Source organism: Ammospiza caudacuta, chromosome 24 (genome assembly GCF_027887145.1).
Source record: "Ammospiza caudacuta isolate bAmmCau1 chromosome 24, bAmmCau1.pri, whole genome shotgun sequence".
NCBI classification, from domain to species: domain Eukaryota; kingdom Metazoa; phylum Chordata; class Aves; order Passeriformes; family Passerellidae; genus Ammospiza; species Ammospiza caudacuta.
This window is the reverse complement of record NC_080616.1, coordinates 8227794-8255464: the sequence shown is the minus strand read 5'-3', so window position 1 is coordinate 8255464 and position 27671 is coordinate 8227794. Positions and strand designations below refer to the sequence as shown.

Genomic DNA, 27671 nt, shown 5'->3' with positions numbered 1-27671 from the left:
ATTCACCTTTTACTGAATGCAGACTTTGAACAAGCCCCAGATTTCTGCCTGTGCAGCTGGCAGGGAAACCGCTGGGGTTTGGAATGGAGGTGTAAATCAGCTCTCATTTGCACCTGGGTGCCAGGAATGGAAACCCACGAGCTGCTCCCCAGCAGGGGCAGAGTTTGGGCTTGGCTGGGGCTCATCTGCATGGGGAGGGGGGCACAGGGTGCCAACACCCAGCAGAGGGGCTGTCTGCGCTGAGCTGAGCTGCCAGGCAGGGCAGGGGCTGTGCCAGAGTGGCAGCTCCAGGGGCAGAGTGGCTGTGCCCAGCCCAGGGTGGCAGCACCAGGGGCAGAGTGGCAGCTCCAGGGGCAGAGTGGCTGTGCCCAGCCCAGGGTGGCAGCACCAGGGGCAGGGTGGCAGCTCCAGGGGCTGTCCCTGGCATGGGGCTCTGAGCTCCGGTGCCACCCCAGAGCTGCCCAGGCCTTGCTGAGGCTCAGGGTCTCAGGAGGACTCTCAGGGGTCTCAGGAGGGCTCAGCAGGGTTCTCCTGTTGTTTGTGCCCACAGCTATGGGGACGTGGTGGCAGTACCAGCCCAGGGTGGCAGCTTCAGGGGCTGTCCCTGGCACGGGGCTCTGAGCTCCGGTGCCACCCTGGAGCTGCCCAGGCCCTGGCAGGGCTCTCAGGAGGCTCTCAGGGCTCTCAGGAGGCTCTCAGGGCTCTCGGGGTCTCAGCAGGGCTCTCCCGTGTGTTTTGCCCGCAGCTACGGGGACATGGTGCCCAAGACCATCGCGGGGAAGATCTTTGGTTCCATCTGCTCGCTCAGCGGGGTGCTGGTGATCGCCCTGCCCGTGCCCGTCATCGTCTCCAACTTCAGCCGCATCTACCACCAGAACCAGCGCGCCGACAAGCGCCGGGCGCAGAAGGTAAGAGAGCCTGTCTGTCTGTCTGTCTGTCCATCCTGCATCACCAGAACCAGTGCATTGACAAGCGCCGGGCACAGAAGGTGAGTGAGGGAACCCTGTCTGTCTGTCTGTCTGTCCATCCTGGGCCAGAACCAGTGCATTGACAAGCGCCGGGCGCAGAAGGTGGGTGAGCCTGTCTGCAGCAAATGGATGGCTGTGTGCACAAACCCCTTAAATCATCCCCAGGAGCTCTTTATCCTCCTGGCTGCTTCGCTCCTCTGTGGTTTCAAACACACCCATCCAGGAACATGCACTTAGCAGCACACAGACCCCTCAAAGCTGGGGCTGAACACTGGGAATACACAGAAGCCCCTGGAAATGTGAAGGGATTATTGAATATTCCAAATTCTGAACAGTTCTTGCCAGTGGAAGCTCCCTGAGTCACTGAGAGAGCATAACAGATTTACTATATCTCTATTTCAATCTGCTAAATTACACCACAGCCAGAATCAGGTTTTTACAACAACTGCAAACCAAAGGCCTGAGGTTCTTTTTCTCCCCGTGGGATGCTGCCTGCCAGAAATGCGAGACTCAGGGGACCTGGTGGAGAACAGTAGTAGAGAAAAGTGTTATTTGTGCTCCAGGCAAGCATCTGGGCCGTGCCTGCTTCTCCTTGCATCCCAGGGAGTGACAGCAGAGAGCTCAGAGACAAGACCTACAAAACCACAACGTTTGGCAATCACAACACAAGAGGGGAGCAGCAGGGAGGTGCAGGAATGAGCTGCAGCCTCAGCACAGGGCAGCCCCTTTCTCCAGGAGCAAACCAAGATTTCTCCCTCCAATTCTGCTTTTCCTTTGGCCTGGGATCCACTTGGTAACAGGGAAAAGTCCCAGCACCTTTGATGCCAGTGTGATTGATTGCAGCTTTTATAAAGCTTTGCTGTATTGACACACACAGTGTATAATTTCTCCCCATTTGAATTTCTAATTCCCTTGATATTGGTGGAATTTCTCAGTTAAGAAACTTTTCTCAAGTCAGAAGAGTGAGTAATTTTCACATGATCAGCACTGCATGAATACTAAAAGGAGGAAAGGGAGAGAAGCACGTTAGTGACAGTGCCTCTGGAGCTGGTCAGGGTGTGCAGGGGGACACTGAGGATCTGCTTTGATACCACACTTGTTCCAGCATCATCCCACACTGCACTGAATCCCACCTTCAGGAACAGTTAAAACTCTGCCCCCATCTCATTGAAGTTACAAAGAATTTTGCATGGCTTTTGCAAGAAGGTTTTTTGGGAAAATCTCTTTGCTCTCTCGTTCCCTGAATATGAAGAACCCATCAGCAGCAGCTCCTTAGAGCAGAATTTGGGAGCACACCAGGAATTTAGTGGATTTTGTTCTCTTTGAAGGGAGGAGCAGATCTTGGACATGTATCAGGATAAATGCTGTGAAAGTTCTGCTTAGTTTGAGAATCATGACTCTCATGATGTACAGGTAGATTTCAAGACAAGGCTCTAGACATTATTAACTTTTTATATGAACTCAGACTGAGATTTTCCAGTGACCAATAACCAAGGCAGAAATCCTGTATGAGCATCAGGGTGGCTGGATTGACATTCCCAGGGCTGCACCCCAAAACCCAGAGCCCAGCCCAGCCCCAGCTTTGCCTCTCCACTGCTGAGGAGGCTCTGGTCTAGCAGCAAGAGGAATTTAAATAACGTGAATAAAGTACCAGGAGGTGGCTGTTACTCATCAGCATCTATTCTTCAACTAACTGAGGAGAAATGTTCCTTAAAAAGAAAAAACCCAGTAAAACACAAAACCCAGCTACCAGTGATCTAATCTCTTTAAAGATAAATTATTCTTTGCCAAACCTGTGCTGTGAGACAATTAATTACCAGGAGATCTGGCAAATCTTAATTCATTGTGCTGTGGTATCAAATTCTGTCCTCTGGCATGCTGCAAGGAGCAGGTCAGTGTGACTGGGAGATGGATTGATCACTTGTGACAAGGCTCATTTTGGTAAAACTGCTGTGTTTTTTTCCTTCCCCAACGACTTTTCCCCCCCCCCTTTTTTTTTTGACTGATGTGCTAAGAATAGACATCCCTGACTTTGAAACGATGCTGCTCCTCAGTGAATGTCACAGCCTGGGATCTAACGGAGAATGTGACACTTAAAAGGCCTGACAATAGAATGACTTTGTAATTCAGATGATGCTGGAGGAGCCCCTCTCTGTGCTCAGCTTGCAGGAGAAGGAGCTGGGTGGGGGCAGCACCTCCCACCTGCCCACCCGGCAAGGAGAGGCAGAGGCAGGTGCTGGCAGCGCGGAGATGCTGCTCCTTTGGCAGCAGCGGGGAGGAGAGCACATCATGGCCTGGAGAAGGGGTGAGCGGTCCCCAGACACAGATCATGGTCTGCAGGAGGGGTGGGCACAGTCCCAGACACAGTTTGGAAGCTGCAGGAGGGGTGAGCGGTCCCCCGACACAGATCATGGTCTGCAGGAGGGGTGAGCACAGTGCCAGGCACAGCTCGGTGTCCCCAGCACAGGGACTGGGACAGGCAGGGCTGGGCGTGGCACAGGAGAGCCCCGAGGTGAGAACTGAGCAGGGTTATTCTGGATCTCAGCCTGGGCAAAGCCAAGTCCAAAGGGCACCTCTCACCAAATGGGGAGCCCGCAGCAGCAGGGAAATGGAAATGCTCAGATGCTGTGGGGGAAAGAAAAGCCCAGCCCTGCCTGAAGTGCATTTATCTCTAAGAGTTAGATTTGCTAAATGAGCCTTGCTGCTGGAATAGCTGATAATCCCAGGGGATTGGCATGGCCTCAGTGCCACAGGGGCTGCCAGCAGTCCCAGCCCTGGGTAAATCACAGGGCTTGGTTTCAAGCCTGCAGTAAATGTGCTTTTGATGACTGCAGCCTCGCAGGGCGTTCAATTCATCTGATTTATTATCTGGTGCCCCTTGGCTCCCTGAGAACAAGCCGTGCACTGCACAGGCCTGGAGGCAGGTTCCCATTCCACCCTGGGGCTGTGAGCTTCCAGGAGAGAGCCAAGCACAGGCTGGGGCGAGGCAGGGACAGCCAGGACAGAGCAGCTCTGTCCAGCTGCTCCCACACGGAGCAGAAAGGTGAACAGTGCCAGGCTGGGCAGAGCAGAGGGGATAAAAGGGTGAGGCAGGTGAGGGACACCTTGTCTGGGCATGGAGGGAAGGATCCATCGCAGAGCAGCTCCAGCAGCAGGGAGGGATGCTGGGCATGGGGGAGAGAAAGGGATGGAGGGACGGAGGCTCTTCCATGGGGGAGAGGAAAGGGAATGGAGAGAGGTTCTTCCATGGGGGAGGAGAAGAGGATGGAGGGAAGTTCTTCCATGGGAGAGAGAGGAAGAGGATGGAGGGAAACTCTTCCACAGAGGAGAGGAAGGGGATGGAGGAAAGTTCTTCCCTGGGGATGGAGGGAAGTTCTTCCATGGACATGGAGGGAGGCTCTCCCATCTCCTCAGGCGATGGTGGCTCACGGGCAGCCAGGGAAGGGGTAACTATGGGGATGCTTCAAGGGGCCCCAGCCAAAAGGAAGGACGAGCAGGACACAAACGCCTGCTTGTTCCTCAGGAGGATGCAGGAACAGCCTGTTCCAGAGCCTCGGGAGCTGCAGCAGGGCTCGGAGAGGGGAGTGGTGCTGGGAGAGGCTGAATCTGGGTTTGTGTCATCCCCTCACCGTGAGGAAGGCTGCCCACACAGCTGTCGATAACCAGGCCATTGTGATCATTGATTTGCTGCAGAGCAGGGGAGTCAGCTCTGAAATGTTCTGTGTCTCAGCTGACACCCTGAGTTTTGGAGGTGGGTTACTGAGCTGAGAGCGTGGCCAGGAAGATGAGTGGGGCTGTCTAAGAGGGCTCAGCATCAGAACATGACTCAGTGCCAGCAGGGGATGGGGCTGGAACTTAGGGGGAGAGAGAAACAATAAGGTTAAAACTGGAGCTGGCTGACATTTCAGGAACATGTTTTTTCCAACCAGAACGAATCTGTGCGGAATATGTTTTTGTTGTTGTTGATATTTAACAGTCTTTGACAGGGGAAAAAAAGCTTTTTTATTATTTTTTTAGAAGATATTTCATTTTTGCTGGGCTAGGTACCTCTTTCTCTGCTTGTCACATCCCTTAATAGAGTTCAGGGGAAAAAAACCCAAACACACAAATTAGCCAACCAGGAATCCTGCCTCTTTCCTTTCATATCATCGAGGAAAGCAAAATAACATTTTCCATCAGCTCAGCTATTCCAAATTCCCCGAGTCCCAAATTGTGTGCGACAAGGAGCTGTCTGCTCTGGGAGGAAAAGATGAAATAAATCAGTGAGCTCCAGTTTATGGGTTCAGCTCCAGAGCCAGCCCATACATCCAAATATTCCAGGCTGTCAGCAGTGGCCCAGTGCCCAGCTGGGATCCTTGCACACGTACCCAGAAGCTGCTCCCCGTTTATTTTCAATATCCAGGAGTTGCTCCCCGTTTATTTGCAGTGTCCAGAGGCTGCTCCCCATTTATTTTCAATATCCAGGAACTGCTCCCCGTTTATTTTCAATATCCAGGAGCTGCTCCCCGTTTATTTGCAGTGTCCAGAGGCTGCTCCCCATTTATTTTCAGTACCCAGAGGCTGCTCCCCGTTTATTCTCAGTACCCAGAGGCTGCTCCCCGTTTATTTTCAATATCCAGAGGCTGCTCCCCGTTTATTCTCAGTACCCAGAGGCTGCTCCCCGTTTATTTGCAGTACCCAGAGGCTGCTCCCCGTTTATTCTCAGTGTCCAGAGGCTGCCAGCAGGGCCCTGTCCCACAGGTGTCAGCACCACCTGAGCCATTCCCCCCTCCCTGGGCTGCCACGGGCTCCACACCGTTAGTTAATTAATTAATTAATTAATTAGTGCTCATCCATCAGGGCCAGCACCTGGCGTGTGACACCAGATCAAACTCTGCTAATTCCTCCAGCCCTGAACACTTCAGAGCTATTAATTGGGGGTGTGAGCTGTGTGAAAGGTGTCATAAAAGGGAGCTCCGGAGACACAGATAGGGAAGGACAGACAGATAAATCACAGGCAGACAGCTGCTCATCACGCCTGGCTTGCACTGAGGCACTGAGCCTTGGTTTGGACTGATGCAGAACAGCAGCATCCCTATTCATCGTGCAGAAAAACATTACTTTTCTTGAGATTTTTTTTAAAAATAATAAGTTTCTAGACAAATTCTGACACCCTGATTTACACCCCACAACAATTCCAGTTATTCCAAGTACAATTGGGCACCGCTTTAACATCCTTGGAGCAATTCTGACCCAAGCTCTAAAAACCTGTTCCAGCACTCATACTATAAAAAACGTGTGTAGGAATTTCTTTTGTTCTATTTCAAGGAGGGAGAGAAGGTTTTGTCACTCAGCTGCTGCTGTGGGAGCCTCAGCAGAGAGGAAGCTTTGAGGTGCAGCCAAGCTGCAGGAACTGTGTCAAACAGAATTCAGCCAGGGGAAAGCAGCCCCTAAATCAGCCCTGACACAGATCAAGGTGTGGCTGTGGCCTGGCTGGGTGGGGAAAGCAGTCCCTAAACCAGTCCTGGGTGGGGAAAGCAGTCCCTAAATCAGTCCTAGGTGGGGAAAGCAGTCCCTAAATCAGCCCTGACACAGATCAAGGTTGTGAGCCTGGCTGGGTGGGTGAACACACACACAACACAGGCTGGAAATCACAGGGAACAGAATAAACAGAATCAAGAATTCCTAAACGGAATAAAGGATTCCCAAAACAAATATCCCATAGGAGTGAGAGCCTCACTAAATCTGAGCCAGAGCTGGTTGAGCTCAAGGTGAGAATGCACAAAATGCACAAAAAGGAGTTTCCATCAGGAGGGGAGCAGCGCCCCAGGGCTGCCTGAGCCCCTGCCACCATTGCCCATTGTGACCCTCAGAAATCTCCTCTCACTCAGGGTATCTGTGCTGGGAGAGGCCCAGACCCATTAAACTGCAGATTCTGTGCATTGTTCCATAAATAGCCCGGACACGATGTTCCTCGGCGCTGGAGAAGATTAAACGATAAAGTTCATTGGAAATGAGGTTCTGTTGCTTTAATGGTGCCAAGGGTAAGGTGGCATTAAAAGGAGAGGCACAGAGGAGGAGAGGGGGAGCTTTCATCTCTGGAAAGTAATGAAGAGGCCCAAAATAAGATCAAGGTCTGACTGCAAGTGCTTCTGTCAAATTGTATAGGAATATAATGAGTTCTGCACTACCTAATTTCCATATGCAGCTCTATGACATCTCCCCCAAAGCAAAAGTGACAGAATAGTTGAACTTGGCTCAAAAGCTGTTTAATGTAAAGGTTTGAGAGGAACTAAAATCCAAATGTGCACACTCTGTTTCTTAGAGAAGTGAAAAGGAGAAGGAAAAGTTCCTCTTAGATCCTGTAGCAGTCTGAGCTCTGTTTAACTCTGCAATCTGCTCATCACCTTTCCACCTTCCAGAGTCAACCAAGTCCTTTCCATCCAGGATTTAAATCCAAACCCCAAACAACCAACAGGTGCAGAAAAAAAGCAAGAAAATAATACATATACCAGAAACAATATTTCATATTTCACCTTGAGAACAAAAACCAGATGCAAAGCACTCCACTGGTGACTTTGGAGAGCAGCTTCATCTTAGCCTTAAACACCCAGTGCTGCTCACCTACTGCACCAATCACCAACAACATCCAAACTATTAATTATTGAGGAATTAGCGTGAAAAACGTGGTTAATTACCTTGAGTAGCTGCACTTTCTGCCAGGAAACCTTGTGGTGTGGTTTTAGCAGTAAAGGGAGACGGGACAGAGCCCCTCTCACTTGAGGAGAGGCTGAGGAGGGACTGTGGCCTCACAGGGACAGCTCTGAGGGGGCTGATTAATGTGTGAGCACCCTCAGGTGTGCAGGTCTGGAGAGATCAAAAACACCTGAACTTGGCTGGGGACCTCATTAATTTATAAATACCTTCAGGTGTGCAGGTCTGGAGAGACCCCAAAAACCACCTGGACATGGGTGGAGACCTCGTTAATGGCTAAATACCCTCAGGTGTGCAGGGTTTGGAGAGACTCAAAACACCTGACATGGGTGGAGATCTCATTAATATTTAAATACCTTCAGGTGTGCAGGTCTGGAGAGACTCAAAACACCTGGACATGGGGTGGAGATCTCATTAATATATAAATACCTTCAGGTGTGCAGGGTTTGGAGAGACCCAAAAACACCTGACATGGGTGGAGATCTCATTAATATTTAAATACCCTCAGGTGTGCAGGGTTTGGAGATCTCATTAATGTATAAATACCTTCAGGTGTGCAGGTCTGGAGAGACTCAAAACATCTGGACATGGGGTGGAGATCTCATTAATATATAAATACCTTCAGGTGTGCAGGTTTGGAGAGACCCAAAAACCACCTGGACATGGGTGGAGACCTCATTAATGGCTAAATACCTTCAGGTGTGCAGGGTTTGGAGATCTCATTAATGTATAAATACCTTCAGGTGTGCAGGTTTGGAGAGACCCAAAAACCACCTGGACATGGGTGGAGACCTCGTTAATGGCTAAATACCTTCAGGTGTGCAGGGTTTGGAGCCCTTGTTAATGGATAAATACCTTCAGGTGTGCAGGTTTGGAGCTACCCAAAAACACCTGAACTTGGGGTGGAGGTGGCTGTAGATCAGGTGACCTTGTTAATCTATAAATACCCTCAAGTGTGCAGGTTTGGAGACCTCATTAATGTATAAATACTCTCAGGTGTGCAGGGTTTGGAGCCCTTGTTAATGGATAAATACCCTCAGGTGTTCAGAGTTTGGAGGAACCCAAACCCACCTGGACACGGGTGGAGGTGGCTCTGCACAGTCAGACCAGGTGAGCTCTGATTTGAGTCCAGAGGTGCTTTCCAGCCCCATCCTGAGAGTGATGATGCCAAAACAGCTGCAGGGTTCCTGCTCCGGGTCCTGCACTCCCTGCCTGCTCAAGGACAGGAGATCTGGAAAGCTGAAGTTGTCTGGCTGATGTGGAATCATGTCATGGCTTGTAGCTTAATAGTTTTTTATGCCACATAAATCACGAGTGAGTGTTATCTCCATAAGAACTGGATGAAAATCATTAATAAATAATAATTAGCTGTTTCCTGAGCCTGCCATCTGGTAAGCATTTCTCCCAGCCAGCAGCTCCTGCTCCCTGCACTTCTGCAAACAGCAACAGGATGAGCTCAGGCTCTTTTCCCCATCCTCTGCCAGTGCAGAGCCCCAGGATGCTGCACCTCCCCACCTGTGCAGGGCTTCACTGCCCTCGTGCTGATCCTGAGCCCCAATCTCTGAAAACCAGCAGAGCCCACAAGTTCCTGAGCCCTGCCTCCCACCCTGCTCTGAGAAACACGTGGGCTCCCAGATAACCAAATTAATCATTCTAACCTGTAAGTGGCTGTCATTAGTATTATTATTTTCATCATATAAATTATCTTCCAGATTAGGTCATATGCATTTTGAGATCCTGTGGTTTCCTAGCAACTCCTCTCCCATCTCCATGCAGACACAGTGTGCCGTTTGCTTTTCCTTTTTTAGCCTCCTGTGCAGGGGTTATTTCAGTAACTGTGAGCTCAGGCCCGGCCCTGGTGACCTTTAGTCTGTCACTTTTGGGGGGAAGATGCAAAGACAGCCATCCCCCCCAAATGATGTTTGCAGCAGGGAACCACAGGCCTGCACCTGCCCATGCTCAGTGCCCGGGCCAGGAGCTCTGCGGGACAGGGATGACAAAAACCTGCCCACATGTGGCAGAAACTGGCAGAATTTGGAAGATCTGAAACCCTTCTGTAGTGTCAGAGCCCACAGAGACACAGGACAGGGACCCAAAGCCAGGCAGAGCTTGTGCCACCCAGCAGAGACACTCGCAGAAAATTCACATTTGCACATTCACAGAAAAACCTGAGCTCTTGTTTCAAAGTTGTTTCTAGTGCAATGGAAGAAAATGTCTGGAGGGCCAAACCAATTTTAGGCACCAATTTTAATTAACTTCTCTAGCTGAGTTAATCAAGATATCTACCAAATTTAATCACGATGGGGACCGGAGCTGGGCGCTGAGACAATCCCAGCCCATCCTTTGTGCAGGAGAGCAGGATTAACTTCTGTCCTGCCCCACTGACATTTTTAAAATAACAACGTCTGCTCCAAACTACAAAAGCTGTGGGGCTTAATTATTTAGATAGCAAGTGGCCCTGTTTCAAAAGGAAAAGAGAGCAGACCTCAGAACCGTCTCCACTCCACATGGAGTACAGCTATTAATACTTGATCCCCTGCTAGCCTGGAGGCAAAGGGAATAATGTTCATTACAACAGCCTGAGACTGAGTCCACGTTACCAACTGACTGAACTGGAGATGAGGATGAACCTTCCTGCTACAGGCGAGGTGAGTGGGCACTGGCAATTCCTCCAGCAGAGGAGCTGATGTTTTATCTGGCACAGAGAGAAGTGGGAACCTTCTGATGGTGCTGACCACGAGAGCAGCCCTGGAAAAACCAGCACTGCACGCAAAATCCACTCCTGATTAGGAGAGAGGGATCCCTGTGACATGTAAGGAACAGACACACAAAGGCACATGCTTGTGTTTAGAAGGACCCATTCAATGGCAACGTAATGATCAGGAGAGAGGGACAATGCCATGGAAATGGAAATATTGCTCAGTCCCCTATCCCAGCTCTCTCCCACAGCAGCAATCCCCATGGATCCTGTGCCAGGTCACAGCCTAAGGCCAGTCCTTGGGCCAGTCCTTTTCCAGGGCCTGGAGCAGCCCATAGCTTGGGAAAGGTTCACAAAAAGTGAAGATCCAGTTCATTTCTCATTGTGCTCTCAGTCTGTGCCTTGCCCCTGTCCCAGGCAGCTCCTTGGCCCAGCACAGAGATCTCACTGATCTCACACTGATCAGGAGGCTCAGCACTAAAATGGGACAAGGAAATCTAGGTGAGGTATAGCAAACAAAGCCAATTTCAGGTGTCCCCGTTTTGGGGGGTCAAAAGAAGACCTATTTCTCAGCCTGGTCAGAGTCTGTGTCACCCAATTAAAGCTGCCAACTTTACCCACGGGTGTCTCTGCCTGAGGAATTGTCTGCAGGGGCACCACAGGGGCGTGAGGTTAAACAAATACTGCAGACATTGCCAGCACTGAGGGCCAGAGTGGCTCACACCTGGACAGGGACAGAGCTCTGAAATGGCTCCACTCTCTGGACCCACTGCAGATTTTTGCCTCCTGCTTTCCTCTTCCTACAGCGTTTACCCATTAGCACCTCTAATTAGAGGGGAAAATCACGAGCTCCATGTTATTTAAGGGATTATGCAGCATTTTAAACTACAGCACAATGTAATTATTTTTTAATAGCTGCAGCTATTTAATGTATTTACTTTTAATGGCATTTGAGTCATAAATTAACAGTAGAAAAGAAAAAAGGCAAATCACTCTACAGAGAAGCAGGCAGCCATTGAAAGAAAAAATGAAAATGCTAAATGGAATTATCTAAAAGGAAGAGGTAAGGTCTGGTTTTTCTTGTTGCCATTTTTCTGGAGCGCTTTTATCACCTGTGCTGTCCCCCTGGAGGTGTGTATTTTTGGACAGTTATTTTATCAGATGCCACAGCCGATGGAGCAGCAGTGCCGCTGCAGGGCTCTGTGTCCCTGTGCTGCTGCAGCCCCAGCAGAGCAGGGGACAAGGACAGGGCTGGGACACACTGAGAGGTTTGGAGGGGCTGGGGCGGGGGGTAATGTGATAAACGGAGGCACCTCATGTGCAGAGCACGGGCAAAGCCCCAACGTCAGCGTCCTCCAGCCCTAAGCCCACTGTCCCCGACCCCAGAGTCCCTAACCCCACGTCCCTGTCCCTGTGTCCCCGCAGAAGGCGCGCCTGGCGCGGATCCGCGTGGCCAAGACGGGCAGCTCCAACGCCTACCTGCACAGCAAGCGCAACGGGCTGCTCAACGAGGCCCTCGAGCTGCCGGTGAGTGACCACAGCCGGGCCCTGCTGCTGCTGCTGCTCCGGCTCCTGACCCTGCTCCCGTCCCTCCCTGGCTCCCAGCTCCCCCTTGTCCCCCTTGGCACGTGGGGTCACGCAGGGGGACACCCTTGGCATCACACACAGAGGTCACACGTGGGGACACACACGGGCTCCCATGCAGGGTCACGCACGCAGGGTCACGCACGCAGGGTCACACACTCAGGGTCACACTCAGTGTCCCACTCGGGGTGCGGGCACATCTGGAGCCCAGCTGCTGCACCACAGGGCAGAAAAGGCTCCCCGAGCCTCCTGGCTGAGCTGGGACAGGAGATGGGATGGGAGATGGGACAGGAGCTGGGATGGGAGATGGGACAGGAGATGGGATGGGAGATGGGACAGGAGATGGGATGGGAGATAGGACAGGAGCTGCCCTGCAGGCAGAGCAGGTTCTTTCTCAGCTCCCTCTGCTCTGTGCCAGAGCTGCTGGGGCTGGGCTGGGTCACACTGCCCTCACTAGAAACACCCCTGCCCTCTATGGAAACACCCCTGCCCTCACTATAAACCCCCCTGCCCTCACTATAAGCACCCCTGCCCTCACTATAAACCCCCCTGCCCTCCATGTCTCCCTCAGCAGGCTGCTGTGCCCTCTCTGCCCATCCCCAGCCGGACAGGGAGATGTTCCCTGGCTCCTGGCTCGGGCTGCCTGTGCTGGGTTTATTTTTAAAGGCCTCCAGAGGCCTCTGGCTGCTCAGGAAAGTTTTTAAGCGCTCAGATTGCTCAGCAGAAGCAGAAGACACGAGAGGAGGTGATTACATTAAGCCTGATCAACACCAGAGCAGGTATTAGCACATTTCATGGATTCCATTTCCAATAAATCAGCCTGTCGTGCACGTGGGGAGCAAAGACACAGAGAGATGAAGGATGCCTGAGCCCCAGAGCCAGCCAGGATGCATCTGTGCAGCCTCACTCGGGATCCAATCCTGGATTTCCTCTCCCTGCTTTGGGAGGAGCAGCAGGGCTGGGACAGGAGCAGGATGAGTTCCCTGAGGAGCTGGGGGTCCCAGGGGTCCCCAGGGGTCCCCAGCCCGGAGCCCCCAGCAGAGGGAATGGCAAAGGAAGGAAAGGATCCATCCAAGGACAGCAGCAGAAGGAGATCAGCTCCCAGAGGCTCGTGCTCCACAAACGTGTGGATTTGTGGCATTTGCCATCCAGACACCAAGTGCTCAGACTGTTTTCTTCTCGTTTAGAGGGTTTTTTTTAGTGGGCTTTATGTCAGAAGTGCTCGAGGGATGGTGAGATCCTTCCCATGGAAGCAGCCTACATATCCTCTTAGCACTAATCTCCTTGTAGAGCTGAAATTCCCTTTGAGCTGCAGTGCCAGGAGGTGAATGCCCAGGAACAGCAGGCTGGCAGCTCTGGGGCCTTTCTCAAGCCCCAGATAAGGCTGGGCAGGGCCAGTGCAGCCCTGGGCCAGCTCACCAGGGCCCACTGGTGAGCACTAACATTGAGGTAAAAAGGAAGAATTTTGGGTGTCAGAGCTGACACCACAGCGTGCTGCAGCTTCCCTGAATGCCTTCCAAGAGCAAACCGAATGGTGGCTGGCACCAAAGCCTTGCCAACCTGGCATCCCTGCTCAGGGAGCTCAGCTCTCTTCACTGCAGCCAAACTCCTCTGCTGCAGACCCAGATTCTGTTTGCCTGCTCAGCCCAGGGTGCAGGGCCCACTCTGAGGATCCCTTCCCTCAGCCCTGCTCCCAAAACCCCAAACAGGGAGCTGGCCCAACCCTGGCCAGCAGCTCTGCACATCTGGGGCCATTTCCCACCCGGGCTGCCCTGGGGCTCCTGCTCAGGAGGAGGATGAGGAGGGAGAGGCGCTATCTCCTGAGCCTCAGCCACCTCCTGGCACTGCCACCCCCGAGCCTGTTGGGGGAGATGGAACAGGAAAGCCTTATCAATATGATTGCCTGGCAAAAGATTTTGGGAATATGGAAACTATAAGTGAGATTGGAATGAAAGCAAGCTTTGAGATCCCTCAGTTACTGAACAACAGGAAAACAATGGTGTGGCCACTGAAGGTGATCCCCTTTTGATGGAACAACACCCTCTGCTTGCAGACAGGCCCAAGGCTCAGAGCAGACCCTACAGCTTGGCAGAAGGGGCCCAAAGAGGAGTTTTTAGGGTTTAAAATGTAACACAGGATGGTAATGTAATGATTCTTATAGGCTGTATGGAAATGCTGCAGGATTTGTGTTTTGTACTAGATTGGTTAGTGAGAATTAGAATATTCAACACAGAAGATGATTTATTGTTTTGGAACGGGAACCTCGCTCTCTTACCCCTTCTACTCTCTTATCCCTTTTACTCTCTCACCCTCTCATCCTCTCTCCCCCTCTCTTCTCTCAGGCCTGCTCTCTTGGCTTTCAGGCCCCATTTTGATTTCCTCTCAGGCAAATCCTCATATGAAGAATAGTGTTTGCAATATGTGCTCTTCCTCCCTCTGCTCCCAGAGCTTTAGTGCAGCATCATCTCAGCTTTAGGGCTCCCGAGGAGCTCCCTGGGGAACGTTCCAGGCAGGCTCCAGTGCAGTCAGACATCCCAGCAGGGGCCAGCAGGGCCTGCTGGAGCTGTTACCTCATCAGTAGCATTGGTAATAAGAAAAACTGAACTCATTTATTTATTTTTTTTTTAGGCCACTTCTAAAAATACATCTGAGAATGTTCATCTTCCAAAACAACAGGCACAAAAAATCCATAACCTGCCTAAGCTGCATTCCCACAGGAGTCTGTTAATTCTGTGTTCAGGAAGGCAGATTCCTCAGTGTGCCACTCCAGCTGTGCTCTGGCTCTGGCACACTCGGTTATTCCTGCACCTGGGGACCACAGCACCAGCTGGGAGTGGCACCCAGGGCAGGGCAGCAGTGGGCACAGCACTGAGCAGCATTGAACAGAACTGAGCAGTAGTGATCAGTATTGAACAGTATTGAACAGTATGGAGCAGTATTGAACAGAATTGAGCAGTATTGAACAGTATTGAACAGCATTGAGCAGTAGTGATCAGTATTGAACAGTATTGAACAGTACTGAGCAGTATTGAACAGCATTGAGCAGTATTGAACAGTATTTAGCAGTATTGAACAGCATTGAGCAGTATTGAACAGTATTTAGCAGTATTGATCACTGTTGAACAGTACTGAAGAGTATTGAACAGTATTGAACAGTACTGAACAGTATTTAGCAGTATTGATCACTATTGAACAGTACTGAACAGTATTGAACAGTATTGAACAGTATGGAGCAGTATTGAACAGTATTTAGCAGTATTGATCACTGTTGAACAGTACTGAAGAGTATTGAACATCATTGAGCAGTATTGAACAGTATTTAGCAGTATTGATCACTGTTGAACAGTACTGAACAGTATTGAACAGTATTGAACAGTATGGAGCAGTATTGAACAGCATTGAGCAGTATTGAACAGTATTTAGCAGTATTGAACAGAATTGAGCAGTACTGAGCAGTATTGAACAGAATTGAGCAGTACTGAGCAGTATTGAACAGCATTGAACAGTATTGAACAGCTTTGAACAGTATTGAACAGTATTGAGCAGTATTGATCACTATTGATCACTATTGAACAGTACTGAGCAGTATTGAGCAGTATGGAGCAGTATTGAACAGTATTGAGCAGTATTGAACAGTATTTACAATATTTCACGGTATTTCACAGTATTCCACAGTGTTTAATGCTGGGCTGTGTTTAACTGCAATGCTTTCACCAGGGCTGAACTGGATCCCCTCGAGGGCCACAGGCAATGTCCTGGCAGGATGTTCTGCCCCCCGTTTCCTCTCCTGAGCAGCAACTCAAGCCATGCACATTGATATTTCCTCTCAGATTTAGGCACTGCAGACACCTCACACCCCCTGCCTGTGCTTTGTGCACCTCTTTCCCTTTGCGGACAAGGGAAATCATCAATGAAACCCTGAGCAATCCTGGGAGCTGGCAGCGCCGGAATCCTCCTCACCCCCGTGCCAGCCCCCGCAGGCTCTGGCTGTTCTCCTGGATTTTCACCTGTTGGGGTTTTGTTCCCTCCTCTTTCCGCGGCTGCTCAGGGATCCACCGAGGAGGAGCAGCACATGACGAAAGGCACCTCCTTAATCGAGAGCCAACACCACCATCTGCTGCACTGCCTGGAAAAAACAACGGTGAGTGCCGGCACAGGGCACGGCCCTGCAGGGCTGGGGGGCTGCGCCGGGGGCTCCGAGGGACCCCTGAACATCCCCTGGGGCTGGGATCCACCCTGGGTATCCCTGGCACATCCCTGTGGGGCTGGGATCCACCCTGGGTACCCCTGGCACATCCCCTGGGGCTGGGATCCACCCTGGCACATTCCCATGGGGCTGGGATCCACCCTGGGTACCCCTGGCACATCCCCTGGGGCTGGCACCCATCCTGGGCTCCCCTGGCACATCCCCTGGGGCTGGCACCCACCCTGGGCTCCCCAGAACCGTCGGCAGTGGGTGAAAGGCACTTTTACCTCATTGTCTGTGCAATGAGAGCAGGAATTCCTGTGCAGAGGGACAAAGATGGGATGGGATCACCTGCTGCCCTCAGTCCCTCCCTGCACAGAGCCAGCAGCAGCTTCCCAGCCTCTGAGCACACGTGGATGTCAGCCAGGGCTCAGGGAGATGTCAGAATAAGAAATTTCATTTTTTCAGTGCTCCTGAGAGACCCGGGTGCATTTCCACACATCCCACGCCCCTCAGTGGGGCTGAGCAGCACCAGAGCAGCTCTGCTGCCTGCGAGAAAGGCGCTGCTGGTGCTGCTGGTGCTGCTGGTGCTGCTGGGACCCCCAGGCACAGCCTGGCCCCACTGCCCAGGGCTGGGAAAATGAACCTTTAGCCCTGGGATGGCCCAGAGAGGGTGAGCCTGTGCCAGGGTTTAAGGCTGCACACAGCTCTGCTCATCTCTGGTTAAGGGCAGCTGATTTATTCTGGGAAAATGAACATTTAGCCCTGGGATGGCCCAGAGAGGGTGAGCCTGTGCCAGGGTTTAAGGCTGCACACAGCTCTGCTCATCTCTGGCTGCAGCTGATTTATCCCACAGCCAGTTTTACAGCATGACTGTTCTGTTTGCATCCTGCAAGGTGTTGGGAGTGAGAGTTTTATTTTGCATTAATGACTAATTGTGTGTGCAGAAGTCTTTGGGAACATTTCAGATATTTGTTTGACACAGATGTTTTGCTTCCAGGTTTATAGAAAAGGTTCTGCAGTAAAGGAACACATTATCTGTACCATGATTCATTCTAGGGAGAATGGAGAGAGGTTAACATTTGAAATATTCATGCCTTTTCCTATCTGCATCCATCACCGAGGGTGCTTTTGATTTCTGCCTCGCAAGGGTTTCTTTTAGACAAATCACCTTCACTTCCATAGTTTGGCTGGTGCAGCACTTGGGCCTCAGAGAGACATGGGAGGAAGCTGAGGAATAATTACAGGAGCTCTGAGGGTCCCAGGGCAAGGGCAGGAACTGATTCCTCCTGTGTCAATGGCTCCTGAATCTGTTTTACACAGCTCACGCTTTATTTCAATGTTACATTACCAGCAGATATTTCACAACCTGACTCTTCAGTTTCAAACTCTCTGCCCAAACCCTTCAGAACTGTGCCCCCATTTCACAGCCCCACTTTGAGCAGAGGGGCTGCAGCAGAAGGAGCTGAAATTCTGACCTGTGCAGGGGCAGGTGAGCATCACTGAAGGAACCAAAATGTGCCCTAATTAGTGCTGTGGTGCCCTAATTAGTGGGTGTGGTACCACAATAGACACAATAGACAATGAGTGGCAGGGACTGAAAATGTTCCAGATTTTCAGCAAACAATGGCAATAACAGTGATGCTTGAATCTGGATTAAAGCTCAGAAGGAGAATCTGCACAAAGGGGGTTTTCCCTCATGCTTTTCAGCCAGTTATTGCCACAGTGCAGCACCAAATCAGAGAGCAGGTTTGGATCCTGCTCTGGAATTATCGGGCCAGAAGGTTCAATGGGTTTGTGTGCAGATCCTGTACTCCACATAATCTATTAGAACATTGTGCAGCAGGAAATTTGAATTGCAGTAAAAGCATTTTTAAACACTGAAGAGTCATTTTGTGAGCGAGTTGCAGGAATGGAATGAGGAATGTACCATGGTTGCAAGCTTGTTTCAATGGGCAATTCACCCTTCTGAAGGCAGGCAGAGGATGCTCAGAGTCCATTATTTATTGGCCTGGTGTCTGGGCTGCTGCTGGCACACCCTTCCAGCTGAGTGGCTGTGAGTGGCCCCAGATCTGCTGTGTCAGATGACAAAGTGACCCTGGAGTGCTTGGAGCTGCCACCACAGAGATTACTCTGTCATATTCCCACAGCAGACAGAGCTGGTTCAAACAAAGGGAGGTTTTTCTCTCCCATTCCAGCTCTGGACATTCACATGCTGTGTTTTCTCCGAGTGCTGAGTGCCCTGAGCCCAGCCCTTCAACCCAAACCCTTCTTCTGTGCTTTCACAGAGCTTGATCAAACCCCACTGGTGACACGACAGCAGAACAATCCCAGTCTGTGCTCTGTGCATCAGAGCTGGAACCTTGTTTGCCTTTGGCTCCCAAAGGACCGCAGCAATAAAGCTGCTCTGGTTCTGCTCTGTTCCCATGGACAGAGCCCTCAAAAGCTGAATTGGCAGAAGGGTTCTGGCTGAGGGGCCTGAGAGGAGGTTCTGTTGCCCATTCAAACCTGAGCAGGAATGCTGAGGCCAGAGATGCAGTGCTGGGACTGAACTTGTGGATGCTGGAATGGACAATGAACTGTGTTTCTATCTTCTGTTGGCATGTTGTCCCGTAGGGATTGTCCTATCTTGTGGATGATCCCCTGTTATCTGTACGAACTTCCACCATCAAGGTATTTACTCTGTTTTCTCTGTGGTCTCTGTGACGTGTCTCTGGACGGTGTTTGCTTCCTTCTCCTCGTGCTCCTGTCCTGGGGTTTGTGCACGTGGCTCCCTTTGGCTTTCCCGTGCTCCTGTTCCCTGTGGGATTGTGCCTTGTCCCAGTGGGATCTGGTGGCTGCCCTCAGCATGGTTGCTTTTGTCTCCCATCGTTTCTGCAGCCGACAGGGACTGGACGAGGTCTGTTCCCTCCACCTGGGTGTCCTCAGCCACACATGGCAGTTCTTTCTTTCAGGATTTCTGGTTCCTTACCACAAAAGCTCTTTATAGATTCAGCTTCCTGAGTTTCCTTCCCTCCCTTCACTGCAGTGTTTTTGCCCCCAGCTCATGCGCTGCAGGGATGCTTTGAACCCACCACCCAATGCAAGCATAAAGTTCTCTGGCCAGGTGAAATAAAATACAGTCCTGCCCCCAGGCACGAAGAAGAGGAGCATCAGCTCCTTTTGGCTTTCATAACCACGTGGCACTCCAGACTTTTTGAGGCCGTTCTGGAATGCAGTGAGAGATGAAGAGAAATCCAAACCCCACGGAGGCTGTGTGAGCAGCGATGGCCTCATGCCTTTCTCATGCCACAGCTCCTCTCATTTCCCCGCTGGCAGAGAGGGCAGGGCAGGGCAGGGCAGGGCAGATCTCTCCTCGGGGAGTGCCCAATGCAGCCCTGGCAGGAGTGCCCTGCCCAGCGCAGCCCTGGCGGCGCCTTGAGCATCTCCCTGAGCAGGGCAGGGCCGCCGCCCGTCAGTGACAGCTCCGCTCTCCCCGCAGAACCACGAGTTCATCGACGAGCAGCTGTTCGAGCAGAACTGCATGGAGAGCTCCCTGCAGAACTACCCCTCGTCCCGCAGCCCGTCCGTGTCCAGCCAGGCGGGGCTGGGCGCGTCCTGCTGCTCCCGGCGGCACAAGCGGAGCGCGGCGCTGCCCAACTGCAGCGTGCCCGCCACCCGGCTGCGGAGCATGCAGGAGCTGAGCACCATCCACATCCCGGGCAGCGAGCAGCCCTCCCTCACCGCCAGGTACCGGGGGACGGCAGGGGTGTGCCCAGGGTGGGGCTGGCAGGGTGGCAGGGCTGTGTCCGGCTGTGCCCGGCTGTGCCCGGCTGTGCCCGGCTGCGGAGCATGCAGGAGCCGAGCGCCATCCACATCCCGGGCAGCGAGCAGCCCTCCCTCACCGCCAGGTATGGAACTGTGCCCGGGGTGTGCCCAGGGTGGGGCTGGCAGGGCTGGTAGGACTTTGCCCAGCTGTGCCCAGCTGTGGGGCTGGAAAGACCGTGCCCAGCTGCGCCCAGCTGTAGGGCTAGCAGGGCTGACAGGCCGTACCCAGCTGTGCCCAGCTGCAGGGCTGGCAGGACTTTACCCAGCTGTGCCCAGCTGTGCCCAGCTGTGGGGCTGGAAAGACCATGCCCAGCTGCACCCAGCTGTAGGGCTAGCAGGGCTGACAGGCCGTACCCAGCTGTGCCCAGCTGCAGGGCTGGCAGGACTTTACCCAGCTGTGCCCAGCTGTGCCCAGCTGTGGGGCTGGAAAGACCATGCCCAGCTGCACCCAGCTGTAGGGCTAGCAGGGCTGACAGGCCGTACCCAGCTGTGCCCAGCTGTGCCCAGCTGCAGGGCTGGCAGGACTCTACCCAGCTGTGCCCAGCTGTGGGGCCGTTCTCCAGCCAGGGGCAGGGGCTGGTGGCAGCCTGTTTGTCTCCCCCCCAGCGGTGACCCAAGGGAGGTGGCTCCCGGCTGTCCTGGCAAGGAAGGAGCAGGTGAAAGCTGCCCCAGGCCCCAGGGCAGCCTGGAGGGTGGATGGCAGCAAAGGCTCTGCCCCCAGAGGACACTTGGCAAAATCATCGGGCCAGCAGCTCTGTCGGCCACAGCTCTTGGAGGGCTGAGGTGGTCCCACGGGACACTCCACTGATTTCCACCGTCCAAAACCCAAAATTGCCACTCCAAACATCACTGGGAAGCAAATCAGAGGAATTTCACAGTGGTGCCTTAGTAGCTGTGACCTAAAAAGCCATAAAGCACACAGGTGAAGTGCCCCTTAATAGAAAATGGTTAAAATTTCATTTTATACATAAATTGCTGAAGAAGAATCATTTATTCACCATATAATTCCTGCAAATATTAAATTACTTTCTAAATCCCCCTCAGCCCATTAAGTTTTTTGTGCACCAGGGCTGATTTTGAATGTCCCATTCCTCTTCTCCCCACTCCTATCAAAGGGACATACAAACCCAAACAAAGCTGCCTTCAGGGCAGCAAGTGATTACTTGGTGCCAGGAGGGCATTTCAGAGCATGAATTATGAATGAGTAAGCACAAAACAAGCCTCCAGCTATTCCAGTTTCAGTATGACAATATTTTAAACCAGCACCTGAAGCAGTAATTCAGGGGAATGTCAACTGTTCTGGCTGCTAAATCAGATGCTGGTGATATTTTAAATGTCAACATTTATTTCACTTGCTTACCAAACTGGGCAAGGATGGAGAGAGAAAAAAAAGCTTTTCAGTTATTTTTTGTGTGGAATGTGACCAGCTGGGTGTGCTGGTTACCACTGGCACAGCACCCAGGCCCACTAGGGGCATTGGGGTGGGATCTGTTCCTGGATGTTTGGGGGATCAGAAACCATCCCCAGGTGAGTCACTCAAGGGAACAGCAGCAGCTCCCGACTGGGAGCTTTCCATGCTGAAAGGACAGGCCTTGTGTGGAAAATGAACACGTTGGGCTGCTAATAGCAGACTCCTGCAGCTGTGCAGATGCACAGAAATCAACCTATCATTTTCCCCCTGTAATTAATTATAGGATGCAATTGATGCAGATCTAATAAGAATGCTCCCAGCTGTCACATCCTTGAAACTACTGCAGAGAGAAATAAAATAGAAAGGATCAAGGGACGGTGAATATGAAAGAGGTATTTGAAATGCAAGAAAGGCAACATCTTTCTCAGAAAGAACTACCTGTGCTCTGAAAAGATGCACTACCCAGGCCAGTGTATTTAGATGTCCTTTTAAATAAACTAGAATTATGCAAGAAGGAAATGGAAACGGAGCAATTTGCCCTGTGAGGAGCTGTCTCCTAACCAGGGGGAACATTACCAGAGCTCGGCGTAATCTGTGTAGACATAAATGGTGCCTTGCAGGAAAGGGGGGAGGTTTAAATGGAGCCTTTGAATATTTCAGCTGAATAAGATCCTGATTAAGAACCACGACCGTGCCCATCCTTCCTAGTGCCTCATTCTGAGGACCAAGCCAAGCGCTAAATTTGTTTTGCAGCCGCTCCAGCCTCAACATGAAGTCGGACGACGGGCTGCGGCCGAACTGCAAGGCCGGGCAGATCACCACGGCCATCATCAGCATCCCCACGCCGCCCGCGCTGACGCCCGAGGGCGAGAGCAGGCCCGGCCCGGGCAGCCCCGGGCCCGCCACGAACGTTCCCAACGTCGTCAAGGTCTCGGCCTTGTGAGCCCGGCCCGGCGCTGCAGCCGCGGAGCCCCCGAGCTCTGCGTTCCGCCGGGCACCGGGCGCCGGGCACCGAGCGCCGGGCAGGACCAGGCACTGGGCACCGAGCGCTGGGCACTGAGCGCTGGGCACTGAGCGCCGGGTAGGACCGCGCACCGAGCAGGACTGGGCACCGGGCACTGGGCAGGACCGGGCACTGGGCACTGGGAAGGACTGGGCACCGGGCAGAAGCAGGCACTGGGCAGAGCTGGGCACCAGACAGAACTGGGCACTGGGCACAGAGGAAGGGCTGCAGCAGGAGCAGAGAGCTGCGGGCAGAGCCAGCTGTGCCCAGCCAGCTGTGCCCGGCCAGCTGTGCCCTGCATGGCCTGGCCAGCTGTGCCCCAGCCAGCTGTGCCCCGGCCAGCTCTGCCACGGCCAGCTGTGCCCGGCCAGCTGTGCCCCGCCAGCTGTGCCCTGCACGGCCCAACAGCTGTGCCCTGCATGGCCTGGCCAGCTGTGCCCCAGCCAGTTGTGCCCCTGCCAGCTGTGCCCCACACAACCCTGCCAGCTGTGCCCCTGCCAGCTGTGCCCTGCCAGCTGTGCCCCACACAGCCCTGCCAGCTGTGCCCCGCACGGCCCGACAGCGCCGCACAGCTGGAGCAGGAGCAGGAGCCGGCCCGGCGGCAGAGCCACTGCAGAGAACGGAATCTAACACTGTGTATCGCAGCACCTTTTTAAAGGTTTTTAATGGATAATATTTATTCACGAGGAAATGACTGAAAAGGTGAAAAATATAGATTTTGTGACTTTTTTCTTTTTTTTTTTTCCTTCATGGAGCAGGTCCTTTAAACCAACCAAAATTTCACTGGTTTTTTTTTCTTTTATAGGAAAAGATTTAGAGAAAAGAAGCCACCTGTCACAGCAGCCCCCTGCAGGGCTGTGTGTGTGAGTGTGAGTGGGCAGAGCCACAGAGGGCACGGCCCTGCCAGGTGTGCCAGCTCCCTGCACACACACACCCACACACACACACCTCCCTCCCTGGATGCCATCCCCAATTTAGACTATTTTGTACCCGCCTTTCAGGTCAATACAGTGCAATTGCAAACTGTGTTTGTCTGCTAATTATTGTCTGTGGAAACATATTTGTGGAGAAAAACAAAAACAACAACAACAAAAAAAAGAAGACAGGCTCTAGTAGAGTTTTAGTCCCACCTGGGTATCTGCTTTCTATTTTTGTTATCACTTACTTGTAAGAGTGTGACTAGACTACAGTTCTGTATTTTTAAAAGGAAAAAAAAAAAGGTAGGATTCTTTTTTAATACTGTGCACACAAATGGCAAAGAATGAAAGCACTGAACTCAACTGCATCGAGCGTTCCTGAGTCTACCAGAAGTTCCTTGTAATGTATGCCCATGCTTTTTACTTTTTAATTTGGTTCCTATAGAGAAATTCCTTTGCTGGCACTGGACATGTAACCCGTTGTAAATAGTAGCCAAATAATGTCTGGATTTATACTTGATAACAACTAACCCCAGAGCCAAATATCTTGCATGGACAGAGAGGTGTTTGGCTTTTTCACAGGCTGAGGGCTCCAGTTGTCCCATCCATGGCTCCTGGGCTGCATTGATTTTGGGGATAGACAAGGGCAGCAATTCCAGTTCTCCAGGCCAGCACAGGGCCTGCCTGGGAAGGGGCAGCAGGACTGGAGCTCGGCAACATTTGCTAACGTGTGGTACAGACAGCATTTTCTACTCACAGTCCTACACTTGGTTTGGGAAAAGTCCCATCGTGAACTAACAGCTAACCAAAAACTGAGAACACTGTGTGGTACCCCAGGTACCTCAAGCTGGGCCTGAGCCGTGCTCAGCGCTGGCACCTCCTCTGGCACCTTCCTAGGGAGGACTCCTCAAGGGAAATTCACGGCCTGAAACACAACTGCTCCCTCTTTCCTGCCCCTGTGCCCTCCTTAATGCCCTTTCCTGGGGATCCAGGGAGGGCAGAGTGAGGAGCATCCCCTCCCTCCCTGCCCTGCCCCAGCCTGGCTGAGCCCTGCTCATGCTCAAACCTCCCAACCCTGTCCCCAAAACCATGGAGGGAGCAGGGGAACGTCCCAGTCCCCTCCTGAGCAGGGATTTTACCAATTTCAGAGTGGAAGGAACGGCTCAAAGCGTGATTGAGGCTGGCTCAGCAGAGGGATGATGTTTTCTTTTAACATCTGTCATATCCTCTCCCGGTGTAATATTTATCTGCACATATACACACACATATAGCTAATTACAGACACATACATGTATAGATAATTAATGCTGATTACACATAGGAGTTGCACCCTGCTTTGGCAGCACTCCTGCTGTGCCTGAGCCATGGCTGCTGCATTAGCTCAGTGAGAATCCCTCCAACCCTCCGTAGAGTCCCCCAACATCCCAGGAACCCCAGGGCTATGGCTGAGCCTCCAGTCGCTGCACCAGCTTCAGTCATTTATTCCAGGGCTGTGATGTGTTACCCAAAACTATGTTTAGTCCTGTTTTAAAAGATTAAAATGCTCTGCCTTTTGCTGCTTCCTGTAGGAGGTTATACTGCAGTTAATCTTACCATTAATTAGGTTTTTTTCGATGTTTTAATTTAGGTTTTGCTTTATTTTCATCAAGTGTCATCATCTGAGCACCCCTGCCCTCCTAGATCAGAGGCCTCTCCACCACTCGCCACCTTTGCAGCCTCCTCTCCACTGGCACAGAGTGAGGGTGAAATGCCCTGTGCTGACAGGGACAGGAATAAAAATTACAAAGAGTCAGGGATTCCCAAGGATTCTTGGTGCTGCCTTTCTTATTCCTGATTCAGCGTGGAGTGCTGGACCTGGCACTCCACATCTCTGTATCTGTAAATAGCCCTGTGGCAGCCCTCGCCCAAAGGGGCTTTTAATCACTGTCAGACAAACTTTTGGGAGTATAACACTCAATTTTAAAGGTTAAAAAGAAGGAGGAAAACCAGTTCCAGGAGTTTCTGGCTGGCTGCTTGGGCTCTGATTGCCACGGCCTCTGTTTTCTTCCACAAATCAGGAATTGTTATCCTCGCTGGGAACCACGGCTCTGCCCCTGCCATGAACAGGGCTGCCCAGGCTGCCAGTTCCTCAGCACAGGCTCTCAGGGGATGCAAACACTCAGATTTAAGGAAGTCTGAGCCTAGAGGAACAGGCTAAAAGTATATTTAGTGAAGGCATTAGCTCTTTTTATCCTCTGAGGTCGCCCAATAAAGGGTCCAAAAGCAGCTGGAACTGCCTTGTGGAAAACCTGGGGTTACCCCAGGAGAGAACTGTGCACCTCTGGGGGCTGCAGGGACAGGGATCCACCCCTGGAAGGACAGGGATTCACCCTGGAGGGACAGGGAGTCAGTCCTGCAAGGACAGGGATCCATCCCCACAGGGACAGGGATCCATCCCAAGGACCCATCCCCACAGGGACCCATCCCCACAGGGACAGGGATCCATCCCAAGGACCCATCCCCACAGGATCCATCCCCACAGGGACAGGGATCCATCCCCACAGGGACCCATCCCCACAAGGATCCATCCCCACAGGGACAGGGATCCATCCCAAGGACCCATCCCCACAAGGATCCATCCCTGCAGGGACAGGGCAGGCTCTGGAACAGCCCCACGAGCCCCAGAACACCCCCAGTGCTGTGCTGGCACTGCAGCTCACAGCCTTTCCCCTCCTCTCACTCCTCGCGACTTTTTACAGTTTTAGAGATGCTCCTTTAAAAGAGGTAAAAATGGATTCTTTGTACAAAAAGCAAGTGGAAGGGCGTTGTTTTTTCAGATTTTCCTAAAGCAATATAAAAATATCAAAGGAGCAACTCCCTTTTCTGAGCATTTCCTTTCCAAAGCTTTATTCTGAAGGAAAATTATTTGCACCGATTTTCTGCCTATGCTATCAATAGATTTCCTCTCCTCTCACCTGGCATTGAGCTGCTAACAGGATTCACACCCAGCTGGCAGCAAATGATGAAAAATACCTTTCACACACAGGCTTTGACTTCTATTAACTCTTTCTAAAAGCCACCTTTTGCTTTCAGTTTCCTTACAAGGACAACCTAAGTAACACATGGCTTTAGTGCAGAATAAACCTCATGGATAATCCAAAATGCATCTGTCTTTAATTGGCCAGAAAGACCAAATTATTCAATGCCACTTGTTTAACCTAAACCTATTGCTAATGCACCTGTACTGCAACCCAGCATTTGTCATTCTAGTCTAGACAGCTCAAGGTGTGTGCATGAAAATCAGATTAATACCAGCTAAAGAATGCAAATTTCCTTCAAGAATTTGCTTTTTAAGTAAAGAGGTTGCAAACATGTTGCATCTTACATGTATTGTAAAGAAAACCCAGGAAATTAAAAACAACATTTAATTTGTGTTGCTACATCCCTTGGACTTTGTAATATTTAATCTGTTGGACTAAGGCAGAGTTACAGTCAGCACTCGTGGAGAGCTGGTGAACATCAGCAGCTTTGAACCACAAACTTAATTCTGCTTTTAAAGCTGGGTGAATAAAACACCTTTCCCACATCACTCACCCATCCAGCCCATCTCAATATTTTGGTTTAGAACACTTGTTTTTCTCCAGCACTTGGAGCCAACTGCAGCAGATCCATGGGTTTAGAGCCCAAGTTTTTAGGCTTTGTATTTGCCAAAAACGCTGTCCATGGTGATTTCCTCTTTCTAAGGCTGCCAGAGCAAAGGGAGGGCAGTGAACATCAGGAGCTGAGCACCAGCACCTGGGCCCTGCTCCTGAGCTCCTGAGCCATCACTAAGTGACCTCGAAGAAGTCATTTCACCTCTCTGGCAATCCTGTAGAGCAACGAGCCCTCCTCTTGCACCGAGTGCAGCTCAGCTCCTGACACCCCAAATGCCACAGGGAATTCTGGACAGAGCCAGAGCTGCTGCTCCTGTCCAGGGGCAGAACCTGTGCCACAAACGCTTCAGGTGGAACAAAGAGCAGGTGACAGAGAGCTTGTGACAGTCCCCCCTCCTGTTCCCAGTCAGGTCTGTCCCTCTGCGTGTGTCCGTGTGTCCCTCCCCTCCCTGGGTTTCACCAGTGCTGCTCCAGAGCCTCAGCTGGGGGAAGGTGCCCCCAGTGCTCTCCCCACTCCAACCACCACTGGGAGCTCCAGGGCTCCTCGGACCAAGCGAGTCTCTACGAGCGGTGTGATGGGCTATTTTTGATAAACCGGTACGGCATTCCAATGCAATGGTGTTTTCTTTAGGAGTTCTATGTTGTAAGAAGCTCTCAACCCAATTCTTTTCTATTTTCGTACTTTCAATGGGCTTTGCTTTACAAATGTCAGAGGACAGATACGAAATGTACTGGACACAACTGCAGGTAGCTTCATTTGAGAACAACTTTC

General features: G+C 51.7%; 1 protein-coding gene across 2 annotated transcripts in view; it reads left to right on the top strand.

Moving 5' to 3' along the window:
- The window catches only part of KCND3 (potassium voltage-gated channel subfamily D member 3), an 84127-nt gene extending 61837 nt beyond the window's left edge, over positions 1 to 22290 (top strand). Inside the window, exons 2-7 of one of the 2 annotated variants that reach the window (XM_058819429.1) lie at positions 746 to 908; positions 11785 to 11886; positions 15992 to 16084; positions 18746 to 18802; positions 19611 to 19858; positions 22101 to 22290. In XM_058819429.1, coding sequence (XP_058675412.1) covers positions 746 to 908; positions 11785 to 11886; positions 15992 to 16084; positions 18746 to 18802; positions 19611 to 19858; positions 22101 to 22290 — 853 coding nt within the window. The remainder of the gene's footprint in view (positions 1 to 745; positions 909 to 11784; positions 11887 to 15991; positions 16085 to 18745; positions 18803 to 19610; positions 19859 to 22100) is intronic. The other variant, XM_058819430.1, reaches the window with a different exon arrangement.
- The last annotated feature ends 5381 nt before the right edge of the window (positions 22291 to 27671 follow it).